The sequence below is a fragment of the Sprattus sprattus genome (genome assembly GCF_963457725.1).
Source record: "Sprattus sprattus genome assembly, chromosome: 1".
Lineage (NCBI taxonomy): Eukaryota > Metazoa > Chordata > Actinopteri > Clupeiformes > Clupeidae > Sprattus > Sprattus sprattus.
In genome coordinates, this window is record NC_137920.1 from 21,719,785 (window position 1) to 21,742,709 (window position 22,925).

Sequence of the window (22,925 nt, forward strand, 5' to 3'; positions counted from 1 at the left end):
TTGTGTTTCTTCCACAGAGATGTCTGCCTCATGAGGTAACACATTATTGGATGGCAGTCTGTTCCTGACTGCAGCCCAACAGCTAATGTCACAGCGGAGCACCCCTCAACACCATCAGGGGTCGGAAGACAGACATAGCATAATGAAGTGGCGGTTGGGAAAAACGTCACTCGGCAACCGACTGCAGGTAAGAAATGTTTGCTTTAAATTCTTGTTTTCTACCTCTTTGTAAAACATGTCACATTATTCACTTCCAGAGTACTTGATTAAGGACATGTCATGGGGAACCTGTCAGACAGGACAAGTGGTGTGATCTTTGAATTTTGTGTTCTTTGCCACATTAAAGAGAGGCACCTCAGAAGTAATCTACTGAAAGTCCTTAATAACATAAAATGTTGTCATTATAGCAGCACCAATACATGCAGTTAGAATGTTTTCTTCACCTTGACCTTTTCACCTATTCTGGCAGATAGTGGTTGCAAATTATAGGGTATGTGGGGGGATGGAGGTGGTGCTAAATAGTGTTTTGGAATTGGTTATTTTCCAGGAATTGTCGAGACCTATTTGGAATGTAGCTAACCACACCTTACGAAACAAGCACGAGCAGACTGTAGCGAAGGCTACGTCATGAATATGTATTGCAAAAGAAAAGAAAAAAAACCACCCACGTCGCCCTTGCCTGACCCCACGAGGATTAGGCTATCATCAGTTATTTTTCCTTCCAGTGCTCTGCCGTGTCATTTCGTCGTCTGCAATGGCACACCGTTTTTACCTAGCCTATCAACTGGCATCATTTCAAAAATACATTCATTTATTTGGAAAGATGGAATTTAACGCAGCGGACCCCCTGAAACTATTAGGGCGACTTTTTAATAAGATTAACAAGTAGAAGATTTGGCGTCAAATTTTACTTCTGTTATTTTGTCACAATTCTTTCACCGATGTAATTTATTTTGGTAGAAAAATATAAGGTAGGGTCATATATAATCTGTAAACGCGTTTAAAAAATAGCCTGCGACAACGAAGTAGCCTAGATTTTGGAGATGCAACTACAACGAACGTGCACGGCGCAGTCTGCAGTTTTGTTGGAGATATCATTGTTATGACTGAAGGATTGTTCTCTGTGGCAGGTATATCGGTTTTAACTGTTTAATTATACATATTTAACAGACTTTGGTAGCCTGTATTGCAGCCGGAATTGCTTTCACTGCCTATTTTGGCTAGTTATACAACAATTTATTTTACTTCTGCCTTACCTTCGTTGTCTCATCAAGCTCGTTATTTTAAGTAGGTTGTATTTAATGTAGCCTTGTGGAGTTGGTTGAATGAATCACTGAATTTAATCTGGTAGAAAACCTTCGTTATGTGACATGGGGATTACCGTTATCTGACCATGATTAGCATGCTCGCATCGGCCTCAAGCCCATGCCCAAGCCAAGATAAAAAAGGGAACATAATAGCCTATATGATCGAGAAAAACGCCTTAGAAACTAATTCTGTTTAGTTTTTTGTGTGCAAAATTTCACATAAACTATGAATATGCAGATATTGCCCTGAAATGTTTACAGTTTGAACTTGGAGTCCTTTATAGATCCAATGCCCATTCATTGCCTAGTCAATGTACAGCGATTTATTGATGCTTTCCCCCCTTCTACTAAATTCACCTGAACTTGTCACCATTCATGGCATGCTTGCAGAGCTGAGATTTACAGTCTGCAGTAAGCTTTAGTGAACAAAGAGGGCGCCGCGGAGCCGTTTTTGTACCTCACACTCACAGCACGCATTTTTCGGCTAGACCAGTGAGTGTACAAGTGTTTGAAGACAACCATGGAGAGGTGGAGGCAGACGTCGGGTTTTCTTTGTTGTTTTGAACTAAAGTAAATGCAACTATGACGAGATTCTCAGCGAACGGTTTAAACCAATATCCCCAATGCACTCGGAAAAAGGAAGAGACCTTCTTCAGGTACGGTAGGAAACTTTTAGCAACAAGAGTGTTCGTTTGCGGCGTCTCGCTTGCATGCTAGCGAGCGACACTGTGCATTAATGTGGTCTTCGTTCCCTCTGTTTAACTCAAACCATCGACACGATGGGTATGTGTGTGTTTTTCTACATGGCCTACTCAGTCCGAAACCGTCGGCATGTTTTATTTCGTTTTGTACACAACCTTCTTTGGCTCTTTTGGCTGCTCTGATAATCCTAAATCAATCATCGAAAGTTATGAAGCTAATGTTGGTTAGCTAGCTAACGTATAGTCCTCGTTTCGGCACAGGAAAGGCCCGTCTTGAGTTTGTTGTTGCTCCCCTCCCCCATTCGTCTTCGCAAGAGGCCAAGATGAATGAGCAAGGATCACTTCAAAGCATTTGGGGTGGGTAACACTGGGGGGGAATCCGAAACACTTGGCCCACTTGCGTACGATTCAGCTACGCGGATTTGACTTACTAGCTAGTTCTTTACTGCCCAGAAATAATGGAAAAAGCTTTTGAATCGCAGTAGCGAAATGGCAAAATGGATATGGGAATTGTTTAACAAATCAGCTATCAGATATTGGCGTGTTTTGATCGGCTTGGGAAGTTCCTTTGCTATTGAACCAGTGGCTAGCAAGGTAATGTTAAAAAATAATGGTATTAGCCAGACATGTTTGTGTCAGTAGCTAACGGTTGTTAAGTCAACTTACTAAACATTTAGATCAAGATGCGAAATCCTTTCTAGCCAGTGCAGTGATTGTGTAATTACCCAACGCTACCATGTTTACAATGCGAGCAAAGTGCAATTTACATTACAAACAACTGGCTATCGTTAGCTTGCTATTAGTAGCATGCTAACTAGATAATGTTGCCATTATCAGGTTAACCCATTCATCTAACGTGTGCGACCAGTATTTCGTCCAAGTGATCAGTCTTTGTGAACTTAACCGATGAATTCCCCCCTTTCATTTAATACTTCTTTCGGACGTAAAACGCATACGTCTCATGAAGACTCGCCTTATTTTTACATTGTGGACATGGACCCACAAATGTTCCTGTGCGTCTTACGGAAAGTCAAGCAGTATTTCTATATTTGTTTCGGACCAGTTCATTTGTATAGGTAATGGTTTCTAAGAGGACATGCTTGTTAATTATAATCTAATTAGATGGGTGTTTATATTTGTTTTTAAAAATAATTGTTCGTTATGTGTCACAAATTAAAAACCTCATCAATAAAACATTAAGACAGGACATAAAATAATATTGTGTCAACTTACCTCCCATCTCTTCCTCTCAGGATGAGTTGCCAAGCTGCCAGATTCTGATCCTCGCATCACTGCACAGGTGTCGGGCTGCAAGGGAGAATGAGCGTCAGAATCCGCAGTCGCCATGCCGATATGGGAGGCCACTTCAATGAGGACGCCCCGCGTCCGCCCGTCCCAGGCATGGAAGGGGACCGCCTGGCATCACCGCTGGCCAATCACGGCCGGCCGCTGTTTCACCACAGTTTCTACCCGACAAAAGGAGGAGGAGGCGGGGGGGACGCCTTCCGGGGTCTCACTGACGGCTCGGTGTCCGTTGCGACGCCGCGTCGCTCAGACCTGGACCTGGGCTATGAGCCCGAAGGCAGCGCGTCGCCGACGCCTCCGTACGTCCGCTGGGCCGAGTCGCTCCACTCGCTGCTCGACGACGAGGACGGCATCCAGCTGTTCCGCGCCTTCCTGTGCCAGGAGGGCTGCGGCGACCTGCTGGACTTCTGGTTCGCCTGCAGCGGCTTCCGGAAACTTCCGGGCGCCAGCGGAGTGCCGACAGCGGACGGCGTTCAGCCTGCCAGTACGGACAGCGCCGAAAGCGGCAAACGCATGAAGCTCACCAAGGCCATCTACCGGAAGTACATTGCCGACGGGAGTGGCGTGGCGGCGCGGCAGATCAAGCCGGCCACACGGACGTTCATTCGAGACTGCGTGTCACGGGGGCAGCTGGACGCGGCGCTGTTTGACCAGGCTCAGACAGAGGTGCAGGCGTGGATGGAGGAGAACACCTACCCGCTCTTCCTCAAGTCCGACGTCTACCTGAAGCACGCCCGCGAGCACGGGAGCTGGGGGACAGGTGGCGGGGGTGGCAGCAGGGGGGAAGGGGGTGAGAGTAGCCCCTGCGGTGGTGGGGCAGAGGATCGTAGCCAGGCGGCAGCCAATGGGAAGGGGTTTCCCGGGGCGGTGGACATGGTGACGACAGTGACCGCGGCGCCAACCCCTCTGCTGCCGGGATACCTGCCCACGCTGATGGAGGACAAGGAGTGGGAGAGGACGGAGAGGGAGGAGCCTGAGGACGACTCCGCCCCCGTCAGCAGATTGACGCGGGAGCTGCTGATGGAGACCGCCCCCCATCGGTCTTCGGGCAGGAAGCCTCACGACGGGAGGGAGTTCAGGTATGGCACCCCTCCCACCTAAACACACACACACACACACACACACACACACACACACACACACACACACACACACACACATGTTTGTGTATATCCAGCATTGAAATTCCTTGCTGATTTCCCCACATCAGCTGTCCATATGCACAGTATACACACACACACACACACACACGCACTCAAACACAAACACAAACAGAGTCTACTCCAGTCGCTCGTGAACAGTGTAATTTGAAGTGCATTGTTTCTCAGCGGCGACTGGTTCTTCTAGTGTTTTCTCTCTATGCAAAACGGACCACAGAAAATATCTATCAATCAAATGCTTTTTATTGCATCCTCTACCCCATGTGTAAGTGCATACAGATACAGATCCACACACACACACACACACACACATATTTCCTCTCAGCACTACCAGTGTGCGTAAGATGTTTTCAGTGAAACGTTTTCCTCATATGTAAAAGCCGAATACTGGTTTGTGTGCTTCCTAGCTTTAAGTGCTGTGGTTTGCAGTGGTTGGCTCTTCTTTTGCTGTCAGTATGGAGAGCGCAGAGTTCATATCTGAACATTTTTGGGTATTGCTCAATCGTCAAGCCAAGAACATTTGTTCTGGGGTGTCAAAATATCTTCCAGATGTCTAGATGTGGTTTTAGTGTGTGTGTGTGCGTACATGCATGCTAGCCTGTGTGTGTATGGTATGTGTGTGTGAGAGTGAATTGTTACCAGATCTGGCTTTCTCAGCATTATAAAGCACACAGCTCATCTGCTTCCCGAGGAAGAAAGTGATGTGTGACCCAGACCCAACTTGCAGGCTGGGGAATTATATGCAGTGGTCATTTCAAGGTGTGGTCAGTGGTTATGCAGTTGTGAACTAAAGGTGCAGTGGTTACACAGTGGTCATTTCAGGGTATAGTCAGTAGCTATACAGTTGTGGTATCAAGATGTGGTCAATGTTTTTTGTTGTGAAAAAGCTGAAGTGCTCCTAGACCCTGGTTAATGTCGTCTCTTAAAGATCATTAGTGACGATTGTTTCTGTGTCCCATTGTGCATTGAGAGACATTGAGGTGCTCTTCATCCATTTCCAAAAAAACTGCTAATTGCAGTTCAACAAACACGTTCTGAAGCATGGTAGTTCACTGAGTAAGTAAGGAGTAAAGGATAGAAGGGATTGCTCACACATAGTAGCCAGGGCCTTTTGCTTTGAGTCCCCCCCCCAAGCTCAGGGAAGAGTTTGTTAGGGTTGTGAGGTTGTTGTGTGAGGTAGGTTTAGAGTTCTGTGTTGGAGGGTGTTGTGTGAGGTAGGTTTAGAGTTCTGTGTTGGAGGGTGTTGTGTGAGGTAGGTTTAGAGTTCTGTGTTGGAGGGTGTTGTGTGAGGTAGGTTTAGAGTTCTGTGTTGGAGGGTGTTGTGTGAGGTAGGTTTAGAGTTCTGTGTTGGAGGGTGTTGTGTGAGGAAGGTTTAGAGCTCTGAGTTTGAGGTTGCTGTGTGAGGTAGGTTTGGGTTCCCCATGAATGTTCTCGCATTGACTAGTCTGACAACGCTGCAGGCAATGGCATCCTGAGATGCTTAAGGTGAGACACGGCAGGCAAAAACATCGTTTTTTCAGCAGTGGTCAATTTTGAGATTTTGAGCTAGTTCACTCCCTAAACATGTAATCTTTCATACTAGCATAAAGAAAATATCCTAATTATACATTAATGTGTATATTTATTCACATTTTGTCTGTTCGCGGCGTCAGCATTCTCATAGGTTTCCAGGAAAGTTAGCAGTCTAACGTAACGTGCAGTATGTCGGCTTTCTGACGCTTGACATGTTTGGTACCGTTGGAAAGCGCTATAGCTCTCACACAACGTTATCTAATCCAAATAAGGACATTTCCTTTCCAGCAGTAACCAATGATGTTAGCAAAAACGGGGGTTTAAACATAAGGACGCAATTTCATTGGTTTGCGGTGGTTTCTGATAACGTGATTCGCTCAGACACATCACGTGGTATGGCTTGACACTTCCTGAATCTTTAAATGCGATTTTCTCAAAATGAGTTTTTTGTCATTCTCCGGTAGATACTTCTCAGCCTATGTAGCACCTATGTACACCAAACTTTCCAGTTATACACTTAGCAGTCTTCTGAAGATATTTACAGAAGGATTTGTTAATAAGTCATTCCTGGCCCGATTTATGTGACATTTTGATCAAAAAAAGGTGGCGAAAATCGGTTTTTTAAGGCTATAGACAGTATATTTTGATTTTCTAGGTAATGAAAGCAGATATCCTGAAATCCCTCTGTAAATTTGTTTGCATCTTGTATGTTAACAAAATGAAAATTAAAAAAATCACCTGGCTTTATCGTATGTCCAGATATATCTACCGGAAATATATGCAAATTTGAGCATATTTAATTAGATAAGGCCGAATTTGCATAATCAAACATAGTAATTACAGAAACTTGTAATACATTTTTTGTTCATACATGTGTGAGTAATCAACTGAGGAAGTTTCATGGTGATATCTATTATTTAAAAAAAATACCCTATTCACCTGTAGTGTCTCGCCTTAAGTGGCCTGTTTAACAACACGTGACGGTGTCATCGTACCAAATGCACGTTTGTTGTGAGTTGAACAATAGGTCAGAGTTTACTCCACGACTCTTGGCCCGTCCCGTTTTCTGGTTATTCAGAATCTTCTTACACTGCCTATAGCGTGCTTATTGATTTGGGTCGCTTGAATAAACAGAGGAAATCTTTGTGAAGTATTTAGATACAGTTGCGGAAGTTACAGGGTATTGGGAGTTCAGTATGACTGGTTGCCTTGTTAAGTGCCTATTCCGTGTCTGGCAGTGACTGTGTTTGTTTGTTGGACAGATAATAACCTTTTTGTAACTGCTTAAAAAAAATCCTTGTCTTACTCAACAATTCTCAATTCTTGGAAACAGTCATTGGTATAACAGTTCTCAACCAGATTCTCTGGTTGAAAGAAGAGAAAGAGACAAATAATCAACCAGTCTCACTCACTTAAAAATGCTTAGACTAAAGTTAATTTGGCAGATGCTGCACTGATGTGTGCTATAGGCCTCTGGGAAATGTTTTGTGGTGTGAGATTGGCCTTGGCTGTGTTTGCGGTCGGCTTGAGGTTGAGTGGGAGGTTGCTGTGAAGTTGGTTTTGGTTTGTTTGATGTTGTTTTAGGTTGGTGTGAGGTAGATTTGAGGCTGCTTTGAAGTTACACTTAGGTTTTGTCTTACAGGTTGGCTTGATACCTACTGGTTTAGAGTTCTGAGTTTCAGGGTCGTTGGCTTGTGTGAGGTAGGTTTAGAGTCCTGTTTAGAGTCCTGTGTTTGATGGCTTGTTGTGTGAGGTAGGTTTAGAGTTCTGTGTTTGATGGCTTGTTGTGTGAGGTAGGTTTAGAGTTCTGTGTTTGATGGCTTGTGTGAGGTAGGTTTAGAGTTCTGTGTTTGATGGCTTGTTGTGTGAGGTAGGTTTAGAGTCCTGTGTTTGATGGCTTGTTGTGTGAGGTAGGTTTAGAGTCCTGTGTTTGATGGCTTGTTGTGTGAGGTAGGTTTAGAGTTCTGTGTTTGATGGCTTGTTGTGTGAGGTAGGTTTAGAGTTCTGTGTTTGATGGCTTGTGTGAGGTAGGTTTAGAGATCTGTGTTTGATGGCTTGTTGTGTGAGGTAGGTTTAGAGTTCTGTGTTTGATGGCTTGTTGTGTGAGGTAGGTTTAGAGTTCTGTGTTTGATGGCTTGTTGTGTGAGGTAGGTTTAGAGTTCTGTGTTTGAGCTCGGTGTCTGTGTGTCTGTCCTGCTTGCTGTCTCCTGATGGATCAAATGCATTCCGGAACTCTTCTCAGCTGGCTGCAGCAGCCATGGAATGTGAGGGGAGTTCAAGAGGCAGGAGATTATCAGGGGGCAACACACCTGAGACCGTCCGACGTGGGTGTGTTTCTTTGGAAGGGGTCGCCTTTTGACACACATAATGAGTTGGCATTCTGCGACGAACACGTGCCTGTAAATGGCAAATTAGAATAAAAGTCCCCGATGACCTGCAGCCCAGCTGCTTTTAAATGGCAGAGAAGGTGCAGCGTTGACCTCGTGTCTTGCTTGAATGTTAACACAATGAAGGGAGGGAGGGGGGGACAGATGGTCAAAATGAATTTGCATGAAACTTCTAGTTCTTGTTTCTAATGTTTCACTGTGCATCTCCTTTTCTTTATTATGTGTGTGTGTGTGTGTGTGTGTGTGTGTGTGTGTGTGTGTGTGTCTGTCTGTCTGTCTGTCTGTCTGTCTGTCTGTCTGTCTATGTGTCTGTCCATGTGTGTGTCTGTCCATGTGTGTGTCTGTCAATGTGTGTGTCTGTCCATGTGTGTGTCTGTCCATGTGTGTGTCTGTCCATGTGTGTGTCTGTCTATCTGTGTGTGTCTGTCTATGTGTGTGTGTGTCTCTGTGTGTGTATGTGGGTGTGTGTCTGTGTGTGTGTACGTATTTACATTTGTATCTATATGTGTGTGTGAACTTGGTGTGTGTGTTTCTCCCTGCAGACAAATCCCGTGGAGGGAGCCAGTGAACCCGTACTGGGTGAACACAGGCTACGCCCGCGCACCGGCCACCAGCGCCAACGACTCGGAGCAGCAGAGCATGTCCAGCGACGCAGATACCCTCTCCCTCCCTGACAGCAGCGTGTAAGCACACACACGCGCACACACGCGCACACACGCGCGCACACACACATGCACACAGATACCCTCTCCCTCCCCGACAGCAGCGTGCAAGCAAGCGTGCACACACACACACACACACACACACACACACACACACACACACACACACACACACACACACACACACACACACACACACACACACACACACACACACACACACACACACACACACACACACACACACACACACTCACACACATACTCACACACACACTCACATGCTACCTCACTGTCCAACAGCAGTGTGTAAGACACACAACCCAATTTTAGTCAGAGACACCATCTCACTCACAAACACACACCCTGAGACACTATCTCAGTGACCCATAGCAGTGAAATACGCATGGACACACACACACCCAAACACACACGCACCCACAGACCCAAACACACACCCACACACACACCCCCCCACATGGACACAAACACATATACGCTCAGAAAGCCCTAACACAACAGGTCATCATATTTGAAGCTCTTGAAACTGTTGATGTCTAACAATCTTTTTGTCTCATTTTTTTTTTTTTCTATCTCTCTTTTTCCCTCTCTCTCTCAGTGATGGCATCCCTCCATACCGCTACCCTAAGCACCATCGCAAAGAGATGCGGGAAAGTGCCAAAGTAAATGGCCGTGTGCCTCTACCTCATATTCCAGTGAGTACCTGTGTGTGATCATCTGTCTGTGTGTGTGTGTGTGTGTGTGTGTGTGTGTGTGTGTGTGAGAGAGTGTTCATCTATGTGTGTGTGTGTCCGACTGCATACGTGCACGTGTGTGTGTGTGTGTGTGTGCACGCGCCCACGCCTTGTTTCCTGTTTATAGGTTGTCCTCTCTGTACGTGTATGTGGTATTTCTCACTGTCTACCTGTTTTCACTGAACCCTAATTAGGTTGCACCTGGCATTATGTGTAGATGGATTTATTTCGCTTAAAGGTGTGTGTGTGTGTGTGTGTGTGTCAGATTTAGTCCTGTTAATTAAGCATCAGTCCAAACTTCTTGCTGGGTCTCTAGAGACGCACCCCCTCCGCCCCCACACACACACACACACACACACACTCTTCATTGACTGAGTGAGCGACAGCAAGTCTTTTACTCTTGTGGCTAACACGCTGCAGAAGAACAAGCCAATTAAGACCATGGATTAAGAACACACACTCACTTTCTTGGCAGACACACACACTTTCACTTGAAAACACACACAGCTGCGGACAGAAACAGATGCAGAGACACACACATACACACACTCTCGTTCTCTCTCATACTCAGTCCACCAGGACCTTTTTGGCTCAATGTAGTTAGCTGAGGTAAGCTTGTACAGACACACAAGCACCTCTGTGATGGACGCCAGTAGTAATCCACTCTGGACGGGGACACACACACACACACACACACACATAGACACACACACACACACTTTAAGATACACAAAGAAACACATATGCTCTCTCTTGATGGGATGCGTTTATCCACTGTGCACAATTTCATACACACACACACACACACACACACACACAAACAAACAAACAAACAAACAAACAAACAAACAAACACACTCCTTTCAACTAGCCGAGCAGAGTTAATACACACACACACACACACACACACACACACACAGACACACAGACACACAGACACTCAGTCACATACACACACACACAGACACACACACACAGACACTCAGTCACATACACACACACAGACACACACACACACACACACACACACACAAACACGGACTCCTACTACACGCTCAATCAGGAGCTTTTTGGCTCAAACTAACTAGCTAAGGGCAGCTTGTATTGATGGATTCTGTTTGTTTATGTGTGTGTGTGTGTGTGTGTGTGTGTGTTTGTGTGTGAGCGCAGGAGAAGGGAATTAAAAGCAGAGATGAGAGAGAGCGTGAGGGAGCAGGACTGTTATTTATTTTTTTGCTGAATCTCTGTTTTTTTCTCTCCACATCTTATTGTGAAACAGATCATTTGTTTTGGCTTCACCGCGCTGCACGGTTGGCCAATTAAGCCGCCTTGTTCCCTGAGCACGTCGGTGCTGTTCACCGCTGCCGCAGTGCCTGTCTCATGGTGGATGGGGTTTATTGTTAGCATCATTTGTATTTGGTTGCCTATCAGGATTAGCCGAATAATAAATCCAGCTACCACACGAGACTGGTGAATACCACAGGGTTGTGGCTCGGTCCAAATCTTCCTTCTAGTTGGCTTCTCATTCTAGAATCCAAAGTCCAAAACACAAGCATTCTGAAATCAGCAAGTATTGGGATTCCTACACGAAAACAGGAATGTTAATCTTATATATGATTTCCTTTAGTCATATGGCCCTTGGACAATAATGTTATACATGATTAATGAGTGTGACCTGCTCTTGTCCTCTACCTGGAGTTAAGCCAACTTTGCAGGTGTTAAGCCTACATTGGCCTGTCTGTGTATCAGTCAGGTATTTCCGCCGATTTGTGACCAATGGTGTGTCTTCCCCCACAGCGCACGCACCGGCTGCCGAAGGACATGCACGTGGAGCCGGAGAAGTTTGCCGCCGAGCTCATCGGCCGCCTGGAGATGGTGCAGAGAGAGCGGGAGGCCCAGGAGAGACTGGAGGAGAGACTGCGCCGAGTCCGCATGGTGGGTGTGGGTGTGGGTGTGTGTGTGTGAGAGTCAATCAGAGTGAGAGAGATAGAGACTGCGAGAGTGAGAGACTGACATGACTGTGTGTGTGTGTGTGTGTGTGTGTGTGTGTGTGTGTATGTGTGTGTGTGTGTGTGTGTGAAAGAGAGAAGGTGAGAGACTGCTAGAGTGAGAGACTGCGCGGAGTCTGTATGGTGTGTGTGTGAGGGTGTGTTCGAGAGACTGCGAGAGTGAGAGACTGACATGACTGTGTGTGTGTGTGTGTGTGTGTGTGTGTGTGTGTGTGTGTGTGTGTGTGTGTGTGTGAGAAAGAGAGAGAGAGAAGGTGAGAGACTGCTAGAGTGAGAGACTGCGCGGAGTCTGTATGGTGTGAGGGTGTGTTCGAGAGACTGCGAGAGTGAGAGATCGATCTAGGGGTGAGCAATCCAAAATAATCATATCACAATCTTTTTTTTATCACACAATCACTATCCACGATCTGAATTTTTAACCTTTTTTACGGCCCTTGAAATGTACTGTTGAGAATATCCAGACTAAAACCAGCCTATGGATTTAATTACTTTATTTGCAACATTTAAAACACAGTATTACTTTAGACACTGTGTTCAAAAGTTTTTTTTAGATATCAATGTTGTAATCAACATTGCTAATTAAATTAGACAGATTTTACCAGTACTCAGAACTCAAGTAGCAAACATTTTCGTAAAATATAAGATTTCCCGATATTCAAAACTGAAAAAATACATTCATAGAAATCCCAATATATGAAGATGTCAAAGAGTTGCAATATAACCCACGGTAACAATTGTGGATCAAAGAAATAAATTCACAATCGCGGTCCATTGAATACCTTTGTATTTATCTCCACCCTCTGGCTCTTTCGTTACCTCTCTGCAGGAGGAGGAAGGCGACGACGCAGACGTCTCCGTGGCGACCTCCGCCCCCTCCTACGTCGGCGTTGCCGAGGACGACGCTGAGCGCATCCTGGACGAGCACGTGCAGCGAGTCATGAAGACGCCTGGCTGTCACTCGCCGCGATCGCCGCCTCATCCGCACCCCTACCACGCGCACAAACACCCCTACCACGCGCACCCCCTGGCGCTCACACACGCCCACCCCCAAGGGCACCCGCCGGAGCACGAGGCCAGCTGGAACGGAGACTCGCATCACTACGGCAGCAGTCGGGGTCGCAGCTATGGCGACGGGGTCGGCGCAGGTGCAGCAGAGTTGATGGGCTACGGGTGAGTAGAGCAAGAGCGTGTTTGTGTCCTGTCTGTCTGTCTGTCTGTCTGTCTGTCTGTCTGTCTGTCTGTCTGTGTCTGCGTACGTATGTAGAGAAATCTCCGGTAAATATTCAGTGCACTCAGCTGTGCACAAGCAAGGGACAGGTTCTAATTAGGTTGCAGCATAATCTTCAATATGCAATATAAATCCCAGTGTGTGTGTGTGGCTGCGTGTGTGTGTGTGTGGCTGCTTGTGTGTGTGTGTGTGTGTGTGTGTGTGTTGTATATGTGTTTGTATATATGTCAGGAGCGACGGCCCCCCCTTAAGAGGCCTAGAGGTCTAGCATGAGTCTCTAACATGTCTATAAAAATGAGGGCATATTTGTTTGTTTCACTCATTTGACTCATTCTCTCTCTCTCTCTCTCCATCTCTCTCTCTCTCTGCAGGAGTAAGGGCAGCACCCTGTCCCGCCGCAGCCTGAAGCCCAAGGGGGAGGTGGGGAAGAACGAGGAGGGGCGTGGCCCGGACGGCCGGGGGGTGGAGCCAGGGGTGCCCGTGGAGGAGCTGGACCACAAGCAGAAGATCATGATGTGGATGATGGAGGGGGAGAAGGAGAACGGGCGGCACAAGAAGAGCTCTTACAGGTGGGACACACCTTCAGACACACACACACACACACACACACACACACACACACACACAAACAAACGCTTACTCAGGACATACAGAGCATCAACAGATGTTGCGCATGCACACACACACACACACACACACACACACACACACACACACACACACACACACACACACACACACACACACAAACACAAACAAACAAACGCTTACTCAGGACATACAGAGCATCAACAGATGTTGCACATGCATGCACACACACACACACACACACACACACACACACACACACACACACACACACACAAACAAACGCTTACTCAGGACATACAGAGCATCAACAGATGTTGCACATACAGTACATACACACACGCACACACACATACTGCTTGTTTATATAGACCCACACACACCAATTGTACAAACTTGATTATGAAGTGGCACAGCCTCACATTCATGTTTAACAATAAATTGATGATACCAACTGTCCTCCCGGTTCCATCTCCTCTTCTCCAGCGGTTCCGGCAGCTTCAAAGCTCTGGACCTGTGTCGGCCCGGTTCCGGCGGCCTCGACCGCAGCGGCGGCGTAAGTGGCGTCGGCATTGGCGGAGTCGGTGGGGTCTCTGTGCCCCACGGCTGGTCCGGTGGCGGGGTCGTGGGCGCCGTGAGAGGGGTGCAGCCCTCGCACCCCTTCATCCAGGACCCCACCATGCCCCCCAACCCCGCACCCAACCCCCTGACCCAGCTGGAGGAGGCGCGGAGGAGGCTGGAGGAGGAGAGGAGGAGGAACGCCGCCCTGCAGGCTAAACAGAGGTGAGGCGGGAGAGAGAAATACGTGGTGTGTGTGTGTGTACGTGTGTGTGTACGTGTGTGTGTACGTGTGTGTGTACGTGTGTGTGTACGGCATTAAGCCACTACAGGTAAAACAGCAGAGTTGTCTCTCTGTGTGTGTGTGTGTGTGTGTGTGTGTGTGTGTGTGTGTGTGTGTGTGTGTGTGTGTGTGTGTGTGTGTGTGTGTGTGTGTGTGTGTGTGTGTGTCAGAGCATGTGAGCGGAGCGGAGCGCCGCGCAATTCCGCTCCCCGCTCAGGAGGATGTCTGCTCATTCGCTCTGCCACTCAACGTTGTGCCAGGGCGCTCCGCTCAAAACCACTCCGCGCTCATCTTAAATTTCCTGCAGCTCCGGCGAAATCGCTCCACGCTCCGCTCAAATTTTTAGGAGAAATTATTTTCTGACATTTTCCCTTCATGTAATTATGCCAGGGCCCAGGGACATATGGCGTTTGATTTAATGATGTCACCGATACATGTGTCAAGTCTCATTCAGTTACTCGAAATGATGCAGACAAACGGACGGTCATATCACCTAACCTGCTGATAATAATGGGCCTAAACCAGTATGACTGTCAAGTTTTTGACCGAAAAGTGTCACGTTTATCTTGCTGTACCAATAAAAGTGTAAACAAATTTGAGTTATCGTCAGACCCATCGCTTTGCAGGAACGTTTTGTGTGCTAATCGCCTACAACTGCAGTATTACCCAAAGCTACAACTGACAAAGTTTACACTTAGATAAATACCCGTAAACTCATTCCAATATCGTAAAAAGGTACTAGAAGATGTGATAAAAGTACAAGGACAGTTAACAAGTCATCTTTGTTATTACGACCAGGTATGATAAACAGCTATCTAGCCCACTCCATACAGCACTGCCTGAAACGTAGCTACGTTATAAAGATAGACTAGCACAAATAGCTAAAATGATCAACTATCGTTGGTAACAGGCACTGATGAAAACTGCGATGTAGAGTGGTATATTTATTACAAATGATTAGGGAAAGTGAGTAAAATGTAATAAATGAATCGCTGGTGTTTCAAAGAATTAGCTGGGACAGGTAACTTTTACTGGGTATAGGTAGATGTAAGATAACCACTGACTTCAGGAGAACTCCACTCCCTCTGATGCAGACACTGATGTAACTCATAAAAAACGAAATTATCCCAAATTAGTTCAATACTTGTATATGGTTATAATCATGAATATATGTTGACAAGAGTCAAATATATGTATTAGGCTTGTAAGTAACATTCAGAAATAACACTCTAGCTTGTATATGGTCACTAACATTGGCGATTCCGTGGTGAAGTTGAAACACAGACTATAACCGATTATAGGCACAGACTACAGCATAGGCATTGACTTAGGTTTTAAGTCAAACATGAATTTAAGTAAAGTCTATTCCATTGAGCAAATGCCAACAACCAGAGAAACAGTTTATTTCAAACCAGCAAGAACGACTTTATTTTTTCACCTAGCTTTTCAAAGTACTTCCCAAACTCCATCTTGCTACTCTCGCGGGCACACGAGCCAGTGTTGCAGGGGGGGGGGATGGAAGGGTCTCACATGACGCGTTTTATCCAATCAGGTTGCTTGGATGCTCCCATTGAAACCCATTCTATTGTACGTGAACCACCTACATGTAAGCCACTAGAAGCAGTTAAAATCGGAGCGGACTGGAGCGGAGTGAAATCACCGCTCCGGCCTTTGAATTTAAAACCGCTCTGCGCTCCAACCCGCTCCAACCTATTTCTTCCGCTCCGCTCCACCACCCGCTCCACGCTCCGCTCCGCTCACATGCTCTGGTGTGTGTGTGTGTGTGTGTGTGTGTGTGAGTGAGAGAAAGAGGTAGAGTGAGTAAGAAAGAGTGAGTGTAGATAAATGCATTCGTTCTCAACCGGTGTGTGTGTGTGTGTGAGTGAGAGATTGTAATGAGAGAGAGAGAGAGAGAGAGGGAGAGATTAAGTAAGAGAGAGTCAGTGTGTCTTAAATACCTTACAGGTTCTAAACTGGTGTGCAGTCAGGCAAAGTGAAATGAAATACTAATTCTGAATACGCCAATGACACTGCTTCTTAACTGAAAATGTTTGCAGGAAGTCTCTTATTTACAACGTTTACAATTTTTCTTTCACTCTTAATGGGATTTTGTCTCATTCTCAATGTACGCCATTCAGCCACTACAGGTGAAACAGCAGAGGAGTGAGTGTGAGTGTGGCACAGGAGAGGTCATTTTGTGTGTGTGTGAGTTTGTTCCTGGGTCTGTTTGGGAAATAAGTAAGTCTATAGGCCTTTCTGTCAGCTGGGCTGTGTTTTGTTGGACTTGTTTCCTTGCTGCCGCGTGTTGTTCAGCTGTGCTGTGCTGGTTTGTTATGTCCTTGATCCCCAAAGAGGTTTATCTCCGCCTCAGACCTTGTCAATATGAAAGGAGGAAAGAGTGTGGAGGGGAGAAGTCTAGTCCATTAGTAACTGAACATTACTGATCGGGAAACGTCATTAGTGAGGCTCGATGGCTTTATACAGCCATGGCACTTTGTGTGTGTGTGTGTGTGTGTGTGTGTGTGTGTGTGTGTGTGTGTGTGTGTGTGTTTGGGGTAATCCTCCTCATCAGTGTATCGGGGTGCTAATGAGAAGAAAAGGGAGCAAGGGAAGTGATGAATGATAGAAGGAAATCAGCGCTTGAGAAAGTCAGCCATTGGAAAAGATAGATGCTGAGAAAGAAGGACAGAGGGGGAAGAAAACAAAGGATAAGGTGAGAGAGAGAGAGAGCGAGTGAGAGAGATTGAGTGCAGGTGTATTAAAAAAAAAAGGGTGGATGAGAAGTGAGGAAGACTGGGCCAGAGGGATGTGGAGAGGATGAAGAGAGGATGAAGAGCTATCTGTCACTTTAAACACTTCCAGCATCATCTGCAGAACACACTCAATGCCATGTCCCACCCACCCCACTGAGAGAGAGAGACAGCGATACACACACACACAAACACACACACACACAAACACACACACACACACACACTCGCACACACACAGATATGCACACACACACACACACAAACACACATGCACACACACACACACACACACACACACACACACACACACACACACTCTTACACACACAGATATGCACACACACACACACACACACCGACCGCTGGGTGTGCTGTGATCAGAAGCTAAGGCCTCCGACAGCGAGCCACTTGCTCGCTCGGTTGTTTGTGTCTGCCTTTTAATAATGAATGATAACTGGAGTGTTGAGGAAGGAGATCAAAGTGTGTGCGAGGGTGTGTGACAGCAGAGTGTATGTGTGCGTTATTGTATTTAACAGAAACCATGTGTGTAATGAACTCTTAAAAAAACTCCATATGTTAAAGCAATGTGCTGTACTTCGGTTAGTGTGTGTGTAGGTGTATTTTTTCTAAGCAAGCATCCCGAACGTGTTTGTTGGAGGATCTGTAGTAAATATATAGGCGCTTTGAGCTGTTGATCGTGGACACACTCTCTGTGTGTGTGTCTGTGTGTGTGTGTGTGTGTGTGTGTGTGTGTGTCTTTCTGTCTATTTGTCTATATCTGTGTGTGTGGCATCAGTCTTCTTTTATCTGTTTGTGCGTGTGTGTGGGTGTCGGTGTGTGTGGTGTGTGTGTGTGTGTGTGTGTGTGTCTTTCTGTCTATCTGTCTATCTGTCTATATCTGTGGCATCAGTCTTTTGTTTAAACTGTTTGTGTGTCTGTGCGTGTGTAAGTGTGTGTGTGTGTGTGTGTGTCTTTTTGTCTATGTTTGTTTGTGCAAGTGTGCGTGTGTGCATCTGTCTTTTTCTTTAAACTGTGTGTGTGTGTGTGTGTGTGTGTGTGAACTGTTAAAAGAGTTCCTGTGGTTTGAGGATGTTTCAGAGTGGGTGTGGGTGCGGTGCAGTGTGGCTCAGTGCTTGAAGCTTTGCGTCCTCCACTTTAAGAGAGACAAAGTGTCAAGGGTTCACAACAACACTTTCTAAATAGTTTTCAAAGTTCACATTCAAGGTTAAAACCATACCTCTGAATGTCTCCTCTGGCGAGTGTGTGTGTGTGTGTGTGTGTGGTGTGTGTGTGTGTGTGTGTGTGTGTGTGTGTGTGTGTGTGTGCGTGTGTGTGCGTGCGCGCATTAACATTAACATTTCAGTTCACCTCAAGCCACCAATCACATTAAGCTATTCATTCTTGGTGAGCCCCATCATTCAGAATAAGGACCCTTGTCTTGAGTTTTTTTTTATTTTATCATGTTTGTACCAGTTCAGTTCAAAATATGATGTTTTTTAACGCATGACTGTGTCTTAGGCATAAATCCTGAAGACTGTGCATTGTCAATCGGTGTTATAATTCTAACAACAGTTTTTCTCCTACTGGTGTTGGACACATGTATATATTTAAAATTGTATTCTCCCTGATTGGATCCTAGACCTAAAACATGACAACGACTCATTAGACTGTTTTTGTCTTTTCTCATTATATATCGTAAATATTTCCCTTCAAGTTTTTGCACAAATATCTGTCGTAGTGGTGAGGCACAAAACAAGGTTTTGCCTGATTGCATTAAAACAAAACGATCGAAACTAACAAACTTTTTTTTTTATCTGTTTGTTTGTTTGTTCCCTCAGGCACAAGTCTGCCAAGAGGCCGCTGTGTGAGAACGTGACGGTGGCGTATTACTTCTGCGGCGAGCCCATCCCGTACCGGACGTCCGTCAAGGGCCGAGTGGTGACGCTGGGTCAGTTCAAGGAGCTGCTGACCAAGAAAGGCTCTTACAGGTGAGATTTTACCGTCCTTTCACGACCTTACGTGAGGTCGCCTCTAGGAGCCAGACATGGAGCCAGACACACACCTCTAGAGAGAGGGGGGGTCATGGTGAAATGTGGCGTGGGAATGATTACAGAGGGAATCACAAATTTAATTAATTAAAAATGTTGTCGAAAGCATAATACTGACTTATTGTCTATGCATTTTCACTTCAGAAATCAAATAAATCTGTCATTGACACAAGTTCGGCCGACCTTGTGCATACAATTGTATATATGAAGATATCTGTGGGGGAAAGTTAACTAAGTGTATATATATATAATATATATAGGGGGTGGGAGGGGGGTCGGTTGTAGAGTTACTGGGATCTGAAATGTACAAATCAACTATAAAAAAGGTTTGCAAAGCTGGATTTAAAGAGAAACGCATGCATGCCTAGTCGCACGGTATCAACCAGTAACGAGACTGAACTGTGATAAAGTAGTGCATCTCGCATGAAGTAAATTTCTGTCATCTTCTTTAAGCTCTTTTAATCGTGAAGTTCTGGTTCTTGTTCTGCCCTAGGTTCTACTTCAAGAAGGTGAGTGACGAGTTTGACTGCGGTGTGGTGTTCGAGGAGGTGCGCGAGGACGACGCCATCCTGCCCATCTTCGAGGAGCGCATCATCGGCAAGGTGGAGAAGATCGATTGAGTGGAAGACGACAGACAGACAGACAGACAGACAGACAGACAGACAGACAGACAGACAGACAGACAGACAGACAGACAGACAGACAGACAGACAGACAGACAGACAGACAGACAGACAGACAGACAGACAGACAGACAGACAGACAGACAGACAGACACCATGGGTGTAAAGAAGACATGTGACTGACTGTCAGAAGCCTTACCCAGAGAGACACAGACTGATGATAAATTTGAATGTTGGAGGAGGGGTGGACATGACAACCAGTGTATGCATGACTATAGAGGCATTCTTGGGTCAAAACAGAGACTTCATTTGCTTCATCCAGCAGTCTTCCACCTCCTGCAGTCACCCAGTGTCTCCCACCCAGTCATGTTCTCAGCTGCTAACTCTCACTATATACAGTGGTGCTCCTTCCCTCTTATTCCCCCCCTCCCTGGAAACATGGAATGTGGTGGAAATGGTTCCGCTTATATATATACTCTTTTTGTACTGTAACCTCAGTTAAAAAAAAGCTTATTCACAATGAAAGAACACACACACATCACTCCTACAATCCAAACAAAGGTCTTCTCTAAAACCCATGTTTACTGAAGCTCATGTTTTTGATACAATGGTAGAAGGATACAGGGATGTATCCCCCTGAAAGGTAACATTTGAAATTTGAGTTTTCGTTTTATTTTTGACATATTCAGGCACCACAGTGTATAGGCTCTGCAAAATACAACAAGGCTGAAAGTGATGGGCCTTAACTGTGTGTGTGTGTGTGTGTGTGTGTGTGCGTGTGCGTAATATCATATTGTTCCTCTCTTTGTTCCGCCGTGTGGTCATCTTTGGCTTCCTGTTTTGGCCATTTAGATAAACAATACCAGATCAAGGTCATTGACAACAAATGGCTTTTCATTTCGAAACTTTTTTTTTTTTTTTTTTTCGAAAGGATGATGTGCATTGTTCATCGACTTGACGCTATAAATGCTTGTCTGTCTGACGGAACACAGAGGTTCTAAGGGTGGGGCTTTTTCCCCAGGACACACCAGCCTTACTGATCCAGTCGGTTCTTTGTCAGGCTCCGTTCTATTGTTTTTGAATCACCTCCAGGTGTTAAAGATACAAGACCTCTTTTGTGTGTGTGTGTGTGTGTGTGTGTGTGTGTGTGTGTGTGTGTGTGTGTGTGTGTGTGTGTGTGTGTGTGTGTGTGTGTCAAAAGGGAAACAGTGTGTTGACTCAGAGGCCATAAGCTGTAGAGGCGGATGGCCAAATGTGGATGGATTAGCCAGACTGTGTTTGCTGCAGAGATTTCATTCACCCGTTAAGTCTGTTTGATAAAGTTTGCATTCGGCATAACCACCATTTTTTTTTTTTTTCATAACCAAAGATCACCAGATGTTTCCGAATGTACCTCTTGTTGTTGTTGTTTGTTTGTTTGTTTCAAAGTCTCTGTTCTTGTCCAGCGCAGTACCGCATGGACATCCAAATTTACTTTTTTAAATGAGTTGAGCCAGGGGGTCAAGAAAGCCAGCATGCTATGGATTGTGCAGGAGAGGTGTTGCACATCAGATTAATTGTCTCTAGAATTATGGTGGTGCGAATAATTTATTTTAAAACAGACCCAGGATGTATCTCGATGCCCCACTACAACCACTTGGCCAGTGCTAGGATAAAGTTATAACTCTTCTTCAGTAATAAAGTGATCGCATTACTGGAATAAAGTTCAGAAGTACCACCTTTTATATAATCAAGTTGATATTGTGTATAGCCCCAAGCATGAGGAGCCCCAGCCTGTGTTCTATATGGACCTTTTAAACATAAATTGATTTAAAGAGGTTTTATCAGATAGCTGTGTAAGAGTGCCTTTTAAATAAAAAGAAAGCGTGCAAACATCAACCGATAGACTAGGCGACGTTTGGCAAATGCAACGCTTCTGCATTCTACTGAGGTTATTTTTTATGTAATTCAGTGTATCCATTTTTATTTTTTTTTCCCGATACTGTTATGTGTGTAATCCCAAATGTATATGCATCTGATTGTAAATATGTACAAACTTCATCTTAACGCCCTTTATCCTGTGACCTGTGTGAGATGATTCTTTTTGTTTGTTTGTTTTGTTTTTCATACGTTTCAGTCAGAATCTCGCCATGGGAAACGGACTGTTGTACAGGGCTTTTTTAAAATAAAAAAAGGTACTTTGGTCAATAAAGAAATAAAACTAGATTGTGTGCCTGTCGTTTTTCAGCTGAATGCCTGTCATTTCTCATTCTATTTTACAGGGTAAGGTCACTGCTTTGCCTCAATTATTTTAATGATTATTATTACATTATTATATATCTGTTAGGTAGCATTTATATTGGGACTGTCATTAGATGTCACGGTAATAATGCAGGTCGTTTCTGCCCTGAACCTGGAACGCTTACTCTGCAGTGATGTACGGATGTATTCAGTGTTTCAGTTGTTTTTTTGCAGGTAAGAAAAGGCCTGTAATAAAATGCATTTGGGGCACTCAATATTGTGAAACAATTATGACGCTTTCAAGAGTTATTATTGTTCCCTTAAAATCTGTCCGTCAAACCCCATGCTGGAAGTCTGCAGTCACATGATAGATGTACGCCCCCTACTGGTAAAGCAAATGCATGACGAAAACATCACATCTGCAATGGCCGTAAGGCTAGGATGTTGTACCATCTTTTTGAAAGTGCAGTTTGGCCTACAGTTTTGTTGTCAAACAAGCAAATAAACAGCCTGGGTACAAATCTATACATTAATTAATTCATCACTATTTTTTTATTATTTGATACGTTTAATGACCCAATGAAGGTACCAAATGCATAAAAAAGAAGATATGCATAGAAACCTCGGGGAAGAAGATAAATATTGGCTGGTGCAGCAGTATGTTAAGGTCAACATCACTGTAGATCAAGAACTTTTTTAGTTTCTGACAACGGAAACACTTTCTCAGAGTTATTAACACTTACTTAAGAATTATTTAATTAACTCAGATTAAGTGGTAAATCTCCTCATAGTATGGCTTTGTTTTGCTGCATGGGATAATGAAGCC

General features: G+C 45.1%; 1 protein-coding gene across 1 annotated transcript; it reads left to right on the plus strand.

The window, feature by feature from the left end:
• Positions 1–1,821: 1,821 nt before the first annotated feature.
• On the plus strand, positions 1,822–21,920 carry LOC308368553 (axin-1-like). Its single transcript, XM_080842747.1, has 10 exons — positions 1,822–1,963; positions 3,262–4,392; positions 8,915–9,055; positions 9,654–9,750; positions 11,587–11,724; positions 12,625–12,968; positions 13,398–13,595; positions 14,101–14,397; positions 19,047–19,196; positions 19,750–21,920. The coding sequence occupies exons 2-10, from the start codon at positions 3,329–3,331 to the stop codon at positions 19,874–19,876; spliced, it is 2,556 nt and encodes an 851-aa protein (XP_080698873.1). The 5' UTR covers positions 1,822–1,963; positions 3,262–3,328; the 3' UTR covers positions 19,877–21,920.
• The last annotated feature ends 1,005 nt before the right edge of the window (positions 21,921–22,925 follow it).